General features: G+C 32.0%; 1 protein-coding gene across 3 annotated transcripts in view; it reads right to left on the reverse strand.

The window, feature by feature from the left end:
• Nucleotides 1–11,391, reverse strand: part of AkhR (Adipokinetic hormone receptor) — a 28,902-nt gene extending 17,511 nt beyond the window's left edge. For all 3 annotated transcript variants that reach the window (XM_077443269.1, XM_077443270.1, XM_077443268.1), the window contains exon 1: nt 10,858–11,391. In XM_077443269.1, the coding sequence (XP_077299395.1) occupies nt 10,858–11,124 (267 nt within the window). In that variant the 5' untranslated portion in view covers nt 11,125–11,391. The remainder of the gene's footprint in view (nt 1–10,857) is intronic.
• Between the last annotated feature and the right edge of the window lie 801 nt (nt 11,392–12,192).

A 12,192-nucleotide genomic window follows, 5' to 3' on the forward strand; every position in this document is an offset into this window, starting at 1 on the left:
TGGTCTAACATAAAATTGGCCTCCCCTCCCGTTATAATCATTATTCAGACGAACTATTTATTACACTGAGCAACAATAAGTGAAGTAAAAATGTATATGAGAGATAATGAGAGCCTATAATTAAAAATTTATAAGATATAGTGAGAAAATGATAAAGTTATAGGCGTTTAAACAATTAAAATCTGACAAAACGAGGGGGGGGGGGGGGGCGGAAAGTCAAACAAACACGGCGTGGATGTGCTGTCACCATCTCCAAATTTTTTGTAGTCTTAAATGTATTTATTACGATTATATTTCACCACCGACTTAGCGAACCCAATTTAAATCTCTATCAGCGGCCAAACCTCGCAAAATGGCAAAGTTTCAAAGCGATCGGAAGAATGTAGGAAGTTTTTCAGACCAATCGGTGAAGTGAAACTAATAGAAACCTTGTAAAAAGTAACTTTTTTCTTACCAATCAATCTTTACCAAGTTTGATCAACTAAATTTGAATATGAAAATGATTTATGTTGGCTTCTTCTCGTTTAAGAGATGTATGTAAGTGTTTAAAAAAAAAATGCAATTTTTACAGAAGTCCAAATCTAGTATTGATGCGCCAAAAGTATGTATTGAAATCAATAGTCAAATGTTTATTCTATTGATTGTGATTTATTTTTGCTTTAAAATATTTATAATTAATTATCTAGCCAATTTTAAATTTGTTTATATACAAACTATAAATAAATTGTATATATGTACAAACTCGACGACGAAATACACGGAAAAAGTTGGGAAAACGAGCCTTGCGATATTGCAAGTTGGTGGAATGAGGTAGACGCCTACCATGGATACATTGCTGGCGATATTTACGACAGGAAAATCAGGCGAAAAATCGCTTCGTCGGTAAACCATAGAATACTCATTTTATTCGTAGGTACATTACTTTACATACAAAACTAATATAAAACAAAATATAATACTTAATATAAGCCCTCATTAGGTGAAAAGAACGTTCCAGCATTGCTACGCAAAGCTTTTAAAGCCTTAGGATCAAAAAGGTTTAGTACGATTAAGCTAACCCTTCAAGGGATTTCTCCCTTTTATAAGCTCACATTATTTATATAGACAGACCAATTAATATTAAAAAATAAATTACTCAGAAGCAAATAAGAACATTCGAGAATAATATTATATTATATAATAGGTATTATCGATACTTTGGAAATATTTTGTTATTTTTTTTACATAATCTATGGATAATATTGAAGTATTGCATAAATTCATGCACGATTTTCAAACGTATTTCAACGGTAAACGGGCATGAATTTATGCAACAATCATACATACATATATACTCATAATATAATATTTGAAAAAACAAAACTTTATACTAATTCAATTATTTTCAACATAAACATTCTGTCTCAGATAACACATCAGGTAGATTGTGATTTCCAGGCATCATAAATTTGTTCATATTTTATCAATTTACATATAATATATCGCTTCGAATAGGTTTTTTTTATGTTGAGTGATATTATTCATTCATTTTCAGTCTTTAATTAATTCTGTCTGCGATAACAGATAATTGTATATCGAAAGGATTATATTTAGATTGACACGGTTGGTTAGGATAGGTTAGGTTAAGTACTAGTTTTGTTTCAAAGTCAATTTTCAATGCATTTTTCAGACCAGAAAGGGTGGTAAGGGTAGTAATTTTATCAAAATCATTAACCCAGATTTCAAGATACAAACATATGTACATATGTACGTTCAGGGACAGTTCGTTTGAATATAATAGTATAATGATATCAGCTATCATACAAATGAATAATTACTATGTTGACTACAATTAGGTCTTATTCATTCGTTTCGCAACTACATACATATATTATAATTTGACGAATTTGATCAATCAATTTTCTCATGTGTCTGGAATAACAACTCAAACAACATGTTTACTTGAAAACACGCGTGCAATACAATAGCGATCTAATTAGGATATCCCAAATGTAAACAGGCAATCTTAAAAGCTGAATCATCGAAAAATAATCGTATTGTTTGGATCACGTGCAAAATATTTAATTGTATACGTTTCGATTGATAAACCCGGTTAGATAGGGCTAATTGTTTGAACGAAGAGAACCTGAAAACCGAACGCTACACTTTATCGTTTTGACCTCAGCGGGTTATCTCGTTGCGAAAATTAACATTGGCCGTGTGTTTCTGTTATAACGAGGAAGCTATTCGATATTTCGAATGTTATTAGTTTTTTCTTTGTATGTGTTTGTGAGTAATTCTAATACCGCCGATACGGGATATATTTAGATCCGAGCTGAGTTATCACATTTCAACTAAAGTTATATTGTATATTATCGTTTTCAGTTTTTTATTTTATTTTGTTTGTGAACGTGATTTTTCAAAATAACATGCGAACGTTTGTAAATTGTTTCGATGAAGTTGAATTCGGTTTCAAAACATGACTGTGGCGGAAAATTAATTAGGGCGAAAATGTATATGGGCTAGGGGTGCTGCGTTTTTTTCACATGTTCAAAAGTATCTAACAAAAAGACATGTCCCACGTCTCACTTAGTGTGTTTTTGTCCTTAAGTATGGCGATAGCCATACCGCAATCGTACAACACTATTACACCTAACGCCACTTATTATTATTACTAGAGATAGGACCGGAAGCGTGCTTTTACCAGGAAACAGGGCGTTTTGTATCTATTTTCCAGGAAACAGGGCAAACTACAAAGCTAGAGAGTATAAAAAAGGTTCATCATAAAAATGAACAAAGCATGGCGAACAATAAACAATGAACTGCGCAAAGTTGGTCCGCAATTTAATTATTACATTTCTCTGATCTGGAGTTACATACATACATATATCCTAGGTCTGGCCATCAGCACCGGGCCAGGGATTGAACCCGTGAACCCTCAGTAGAAAGCATGACCTGCTAACCATGTTGCTGATTAATTTTAATCTATTTACTCTCTCTATCATATCCCACATATTCTGGTTTCTACCTTTCCTCGTTATAATCATCATCATCATCAACAGCCGCTCATCAAAAAAAAAAATAGTGTGGTCAGAATACTATCCAATAAACATGTTTCAATAGAAAAAACTCAATATAAAATAGTATTTACAGTAAGAAAAAATCCCACGTGAAAATACGTACTTTTGACTTTTGATTTGAACTTGACGACTACTTAGAGAGATTTGAAAGCTGAAAAGTACTACAAATGAAAGATAAAATACCCGACTATAGATTCCAATATTCATTTTGAACAGGAAATTGACAGATTTTGATACATCGACCGAACAACACCAAGATATAGAAAATCGCGCCATTTAAAAAACACGTATACATATCTCCGAATCTCGAGCCAATCAACACTTTTTATTACCAGATTCGTGGTCACTAGACATATATATATATATATATATATATATATATATATATATATATATATATATATATATATATATATATATATATATATATATATATATATATATATATATATATATATATATATATATATAAAAGTCATATCTCGTTTCTGAACCAAAAAAAGTCATCATTTATTCAAAAAGCAAGATTGTAAAAAAGCTGAAATAAGTTGATAGCAGTCATTTTTGAAATTTCGCTACAGCTTTTTTCGTATGAGTTCAACTGTATTCCAAAAGTTCCATGAAAAATTGTAAAAAAAAATCGGAATAGTCTTAATGTACTATTTTTATAATATACATACATAGTATCATTATATTCAGCTGTCACTCGTTTGCACATCAATGTCAAATACATCTGAAACTGAAAGCAACACACTTTCAGTATTTTACGTAACTATATATAATTACACGAAAACAAAAGCTCTCCATTGTATTTGTAAGCGATACACAACAGTGGGAGAGATATCGCGTTTATTGTTCTCTATATCCACCTCTTAATCCCACCCTGCACACTTGAATTCAAGATTATAAGTACCAGGCGTTTCCAAATATACAAAACAATAAATAAAAAACTAATAAAAATTGCATTTACAATGTATTCAGTCCACTTTTCGATGCGTCAAAGGCAAGTTTCATACAAAACGTCAGGAGAAAATTGGATTTTGATTCTATAAACATAACAGACAGAGTGTTTACGTTGACGTATTAAAGACTCGTCAAAATCAGAGGCGTAACTACACCCATCGAACGGATCCGACGATGATATGTCACGTACGAATCGAAACAATCTATGTATCACTGTTTGCGCTCATAAATGCGAATCGGTTGTGTTTACTTTGGAAATGTACATATAGAGTGAAGGGTGAGAGAGGTTTCCACGATTTTTCAAAAGAAAAATATCAAATTTTCCATTTAGAAACTGTGTATAATTAACCGAACTCGTACGGTATATGAGTGCGTCGATTATATACGCCAACGCTAAAAGTCGTAAAAGTGACACTCAAAAAACATCAAAAAATTTCAGCATACCACTCATAATCTAAAACGAATCCCAATGCTGATTTATACATATGAAAAATAAATAAAATAAATTTTATTACAAACGATATCTACACGGTATAGAAACAAGGGCACGGAAAAATTCACCTGATCACACATTAAACAATGTGGGAACGTTTCATCGCCTCGTAAGCGAAAATAAACCGATGAAAATAATAAAAATAACACGATCGAAAACCGAACGTGTACAAGCTTACAGTGGTTCTGAACATTTTTCGTCGATTTATCGCACAAATCCCATTTTTGCTCGTTCGGTCGTAAAATTGAAGCGAGTTTGTTTAGGTCGTCCGATCAATATTGAAAATGGCGTTATTTACGCTTTTTTTATGGCACGATTAGTAGATGAGAATTGTACATTTTGAGGGGTTTTTTGCTATCGCCGCGAGCCACGGTTTGAATCACTGAAGCGAGCTAAATTTCAGTGTCATCATCCCACGATATTCCGGTCGGTGGGTTGAAATAAACGGATATTTATTTATATATTCGATTACAAGCCGAAGAATAAATAGAATGGTGATTGAATGAAAGCCCTTCTATAACACTGTTCGACACGAAAAATGGTACAGAGACGAGATATGACTTTTCTTATAAATCTATGCACAGTAAGCACGAATCTGTTAATAAAAAATGTTGATTGGCTCGATATTCGGAGATATATATATATATGTACATATGTGTTTTTTAAATCACGCGATTTTTCTATATCTTGGTGTTGTTCGGTCGATGTCTCAAAATCTGTCAATTTCCTGTGCAAAATGAATATTGGAATCTATAGTTGGGTATTTTATCTTCTATTTGTAGTACTTTTCAACTTTCAAATCTCTCTAAGTAGTCGTCCAGTTCAAATCAAAAGTCTAAAGTACGTATTTTCACTTGGGATTTTTCCCCACTGTTAATACTATTTTAAATTGAGTATTTTCTATTGAAACATGTTAATTGAGATAGTGTTCTGACCACACTATTTTTTGTTTTCGTTTAAAAGGGATAATTGTAAGTGTGCTGAACTTTAAATCGGTAAAATTGCGAGCAAAAAGCTCGTACTAGTGTTTACTCGTATTTACACGAATCTGAATTAAATTAATAGGGATAATATATTAAATTATCTTTATATGAGAATTAAATAAAATCATATTTTGACTATTCTTGTGGATTAATAACAAAAATTCGTTTATTTTATCGAGGTAAGCCAGTTATCACAATAGTTCTGAAATTATGTACATCTCGGCTGTGTGAATAAATTTTAAATTAAAATATGTGTGTGGGTATGTCATACTGATATAAATGAAAGTTTAAAGACGTATCAATTAGTGATGTCTTGTATAATATAGGTATAAAATATAACAAATAGTGGAAAGATAATTAATAATCTTTGTATGAGTGTTGGTGGTAGCTGTTGTATGTAAATATAAACATTAAAAGCGTATTCTTTACAGAATTTTCTATCAACAGCTACTTTGTATCGTAATATTACATGTATACGGAAATGAAAAGTTGATAAGAATCACCTTAGGAACAGATTTGTTTGTTGATTGTGCATTTTCCTTAAAATAATTTCCTTTAAATTGTCTATATACATATAGGTAAATATATAGCCAGCAGCATAGCTTGGTGGTCGGGCTTTTGCCTAGCACCGAGAGGCGCCGGGTTAGATCCCGTGAGTTGACCTCGACTGAAAATAATTTATTCTGAATATATCTGTAATGCTGCTGGCCAGACTTGGATATTTATGCTCCAGGTCGATCGTTTCCTATCAGAGTTTGCCAAATGTTCTGATTTCATTGTTCAAACGGTTTCTCGATTAATAAATTGGCTAAAAACCTTCCTACCTACTATGAAACCACTATTTGAGTATGATTAAAGTACAATAAATGTATGTACAAGTTAAAATTAATCGATGTCTCGTTAATTTCGAGTTTTGAATGTTTCGTAATTCAGCGACTTATGTCATAAAAAAAATGGTGCATTGTTTGAAATTGGCCAGGAAGGCACATTGGAGTTTACCTGTTAGGCTTTCCTGATATATGTATATGTATATAATAAAATAAAATATAGCCAGCAGAATGGCTTGGTGGTTGAGTTTATGTTTAGCACCGAGAGGTTACCGGGTTACTGCTGGTCAGACTTGGATATTTATGACTCCAAGTCGATCGTTTCTTGTCAGAGTGTGCCAATTTTTCTGATTACATTATTGAAACGTTTACTCTATCACATTGGCAAAAATCATCCTACCCGCTATGTCACAAATATCTGAATTTGATTTATGTACAATATGTAAAAAAATATGTACAAGTCAAAATCCATAGTTGTCTCTATAAATTAATTAATTAATTAATTAATTGCTAATTTCAGCCTCTCGAAATACAGCGATTTATGTAATAAAAATTCTGCAATATTTGTAATTAATTGTCTTGGAAGGCGCATTGGGGTCTACCTGTTAGGCCTTTCTGGTATATATCTTTGTAAAATAAATAATAAAATATATGTACCTATCTTTATCGAATGGCTGCCATTTTAAGAGATATTCGACTTCTCAATGAAATCGTTGCTGCTGAGCCTGAATGTGGTATTTTCTTCCTCAGTGTGTAGGTTATCGGAGATTATTTTAACCTATTTGTCAGGTAGCCTGCGCTCATCATTATTTTCTTAATTGAATGTGATGTATGAGTGGAGTTTTGATCTTCTCTCTTCCATTTGGGCCTCGCAGGGATTTTTTGTATTTGCGCGTGGTTCTTATACATACATATATTGGTGCTGGCTATAGGTGCAAGACATTTCCTACTTTGTGTTATTTGATATTTTTACTTTAGGTGCTATTATTATAATTTTATCGTTTTGTATGATATTTTTTGTCTGTGTATACATTTATATGTATTTTTCTCATCTCTGTATTTTTTCGACCGTTGTTGCACTATAGGGACTCCTGTAATGCCACAATCAAAAATAATAACACTTATAAAAAAAAAAGTTTAGTCCACTAAATTCGAATATGATAATGATTTTTGTTGGTATCTTCACGTTTATGAGATATGGGCGTTTAAAAAAGTGCGCAATTTTTACATACCTCCTTTGCATTTCACATGGTTTTCGTGTTAGTGGTAATTTTTATACCTCTTATCTCTTATCCGATCGTTTTCATACTTTGCCATATTGCTCATTTTGGTCATCAATATACGTTATTACGATTTATTTGCTTTTTGCAGCGCTAGGTAGCTCAGAACCTAGTTTTGCGTAGGTATAGTTCAGGGATCCAAATTATACGCTAAAGTTAGTTCACAGCCTTTATTCTATGACTCGGGAGGTCTACACGGATTTTTAATGATCTCCGAAATACACACATTTTTTCTAAGCCATGGAAACGTTATCGATTCTGATTTAGAATCAGTCAAAACCTCGAGGTCGAATTTTTGCATGACCCCAAAAATATACATGCATATAATAAAGTAAAAATGTACATATGTACTAAATTGAAATAGAAAAATAATAGTATACTATTATATATAGCATTCAAAGACTAAGATCCTAAAATAAAATATGTATTAAGATAGTAAATTGAAGCTCTAACCCAGATTTAAAGACCACATTACACAATACACGAGTACCATTACAAACTAAATAACAACACACTTATTCCACTTACTCAACGTACCGAAAACGATATACATCACATATAATTACAAAGCGTTTTGTCTGGTTTTGAGCCACACCATTAACCCAAACTAACCCTAGCTTCCACCCCAGAACAAGGACATTTTTTAAAACCCTGAACACCCTACTTATACATATTCATCTGGGGGTGGAAAATTGAGATTCATTACGCGAACCCTCGCATATAAAACGATGAATCCGAAAAATAAGTACGCCATTACCCCTTTCAAGCATGTCACGTTTTATGATGTATGCTTTTAAAAGGCCTTTTTCTAATTCTGTCCATTGTGTGAGTGAGTACATACATATGATATCAAATTTCAGCTGAAAGCAATATAATACGCTTGACGTGAATATTAAAAGCACAACAGTGTACATACTCATATCAGAGACCCTTGAAATACACATATGTACAATAGGCGATAATCTATCACCCACGCGAGTGGTGTCTGCGCACAACGTTGCTTACCCCGAGTATGGGGAAATTTATTGTGGTCGTGTGTAGCTTCTACGCAGCGACAAATAAGGGTCAAAGTTGAAATATTTATGGTACAATTTGGTACTACATGGTAAATAAAGATAAGTCAATTTGACCCAGAAATATGATCACAGCTCGCATCTACTGGTTTTATCTGCGTTTTTAACATACTTCAGTGCTATAATTCAATTTAACTAGTCGTAGACTCAATTTGTCGGCCTTGACTGTTGCTTTTTGCTGTGAAACTGACTGTAATTGATTGAATAAGGTCTTGTGAAAGATGGTCAAAGTGCGGTAATACAGTTTGAAATTGTGTGATTCTGTCAAATATTCTTTGAAGTTGGCGGTCTTCAAAAGATTATAAATAATATTATGTATTAGATATATTATGGGCATTTATAAGAATTGTTAATAGGTTTATGGGCTGTTTTTCCTATTATGCTGTACATTAACATTATAATAATATAATACTATGATTACTAACAAAATTAAATTAAAATTGTAAAATAGAAAATAATCAGTAGATCAGTAGCTATTAAAATAGATATAAGATGTGTTGTTGAACATAATTTATTAATAATAAAAAGCATTTAAAAATCAAAATCAAAAGATTATAATACCTACTCAAAGGTTTCAAAATAAATTTACACTGTTGTTTATAAATTATTTTTATAAAAAGATATAAAATAGTCAGGAATCATTGTGTAAGTTTGGGGTTGAAATTAATAAAAAATAGTGCTATAGTAAAAGCTTGAGAACTGCTGAAAAATAAGTCAAATAAAATCGGAAATAACTGTTTTAATTAGGGCTTCTAATATCGGCTATACTGAGACCGATTAATCGGTGAAATTCACTCAGCTAACTGGTTAATTAATAATTAAAAATACGATCGAATTAAATACTATTATATTCACTATTATATGTAAAATAGGAATTAAATTTTAAGTAAATAAATAAATAAATAAACATATAAATATATAATTGTTTTTTTTTTATAATTCAACGGTTGCAAATAACATTTGCATAAAAATAAGAAGCATGATGATAAATTGAAAAAAATACTAGTTTTCTCATTATTTGCGATTTAATGATATTGTGAAAAATCTGAAAGTATTATCAATAAGAAAAAAAATTCAATTAAAATTTTTTTTTTCTTTATTAAATCCTATTTTGGTTTAAGAAACCGTTTCACTTTCAATCTGTAAGTAATAATAATAACTATAATTACGGCTTTTTTTCCAAAGAACGTGGCGGAACGCCGTTCCGGCACCTTTTTTCGCGGTATTTTTATTGTTTCAAAAGTAATTAGATGAAACAATATTCGTGTGTACATAATCATATTTATATAATTAGCCAAAATGATAAAATACGGTGTACTTATAAAGAGGATGAAATATGGATAAAAATATATAACTGCCTTAATTTTAATTTAAATTTTATTTGAATATGATTTCCTTTGGTAAAAGCTTTGCATGTTCTGTATATAATGTTATCATTTAAATAAATTCAGACATACTACCCTCATTTTATCTATAAAAAACAAATTTATTCTAGCGAATGATTCGTCATCATTATAAACTGAAACATGATTAACTGAGCAATCCACATAACATCCCCAATTTATCAATAGTAAAATTGTATACCCTCATTTTATCTATAAAGGACAATTTTTTTTAGCGAATGATTCATCATCATTAACTGAAAAATGATAAACTGAGCAATCCACATAACATCCCCAATTTATCAATCGTAAAATACGTCGCATACTAGACTTTATTAGTCCGATTTTGATTTGATGATTCGTTTGAGAAGATATTGTCATACAATTGAACTGAAACTGAACAAAGTAATTTTTAAAAATATGAACCGCAATGCATCTTATAGAAGTTATATACATATGTACATACGTTCACCATATGCTTACTTTATTTAGAATTTATTTTGTGTTTATTTATTTTGTATTTACTATGGTTTAGTTTACGATGAATGGATGTCTGGATGTCTGGTTAATATGACGTATGAACCCATAAAACGTCAATAATGCCATTTATCATTTAAAGGACTACTTCGTATGTACATACTTATGAACATATTGACAATATTTAAAGTTTTAAAACATTTTTTTTATAATTGATCAAAAACATAAACAAATCAAGAAAAGCATAAACATAACTATAAGCAATGATTTTACTTGACCCAACAAGCTATCTTATATATATAAAACAGAAAAACACTCACAAGCAAATCAGCAATGGCGAGATGAACCAGCATGGTGTTAATTCTGGTCCTGGGTGCTCCACGTCGCATCAACAACGACAACACGGTAATATTCCCAGTTGCACCGACTACCATCAACACGCAGAACATGGCGATGGACAACACATTGGAATCGTTAAACATCATATCAGGATCCAGATTGTCAGGCGTGACATTTTGCCAAGAGTGAAGACCGAACCGGTGGTCCTGACCGTCTTCAGGCAGTGACGGGTCCATCGTATCCTTCATCCACGGAAACTCTCAACGCTTCTCCTCCGTTTGTGACCTACTCAAAAGATCCAGAGAGATATGGAGCAACATTTTCGTCACAAACAAGCAACATCGCTCTATGTTTATAGCGTCACAACTCAAAACTTCAAAACACCACTGGAGATAATGAGTACCTATTCGCGGTTTTCACTTGGAACTTTTCCACTTTGGGACGTAATTTCTGGAAATTTCGAGGGACTTTTCCGACCGACTTCCACTCTGCCCGAAGAGCTTTTCCGCACTGGCTTCAATGTTCGGTTTTCCATCATAGATATCGCGGCAATGTGAGGTTTGTCCACGCTGCTCAAACCGGTGTATCTTAACTGTCCATCTATTAAATTCTCACGGCGAATATCATAAATGTAAGATCAAACTTCACTAATTGATGTAGCGTTATCGCTTTGGAATGGTTCCAGATGAAGCTGTTGCGTGCAATTTTACGTTTCTTATTTTATGGTAGTAATATATTGCGATAATAGAGAAAAAAATAAAATAAATAGGCGGAGTGCCAATTTTTTTACTTGCGTTATTCGATTTGAATATGCAGGTAAACGCTGATAGACATTTCCAAAATGATCTTATAAAAATAGGAGGTTGAAAATAGTTTACGTACTGTCTTTCGTACTGTGAGACTTATGCCAGGCATGTTTACAAATGAACTGTCATGTCTCTTGGGGTTTCGCGTAACAATATATTATTGCATCTGTTGGATATTGATCCGCTATGAGACCTCGTTTTGTAATTTTTATAAATTGCAAGTATTATCAATAATTATTATCTACATATTACTCTTAAATATGCATTATTGATGATAAAAGTCTAGCCAATGCGTTTCCGTTATCTATATATATATATTGTATAGGTATAAAAATCAATGTCTGTCTGTTTGCTGTCACATATGCGTTCCTATATACACAATTCAACCGATTGCGATGAAACTTACAAGAGTTATTGTGTGCATGTTCGCAATGGTTTCTGTAAAAAAAAATCCTCCAAAAACGGGAACGGAAACGGTAAAAATGGGAATGAATGGCATTGCATGGCACA

Source organism: Arctopsyche grandis, chromosome 12, assembly GCF_051622035.1.
Source record: "Arctopsyche grandis isolate Sample6627 chromosome 12, ASM5162203v2, whole genome shotgun sequence".
In the NCBI taxonomy this organism is placed as follows: domain Eukaryota; kingdom Metazoa; phylum Arthropoda; class Insecta; order Trichoptera; family Hydropsychidae; genus Arctopsyche; species Arctopsyche grandis.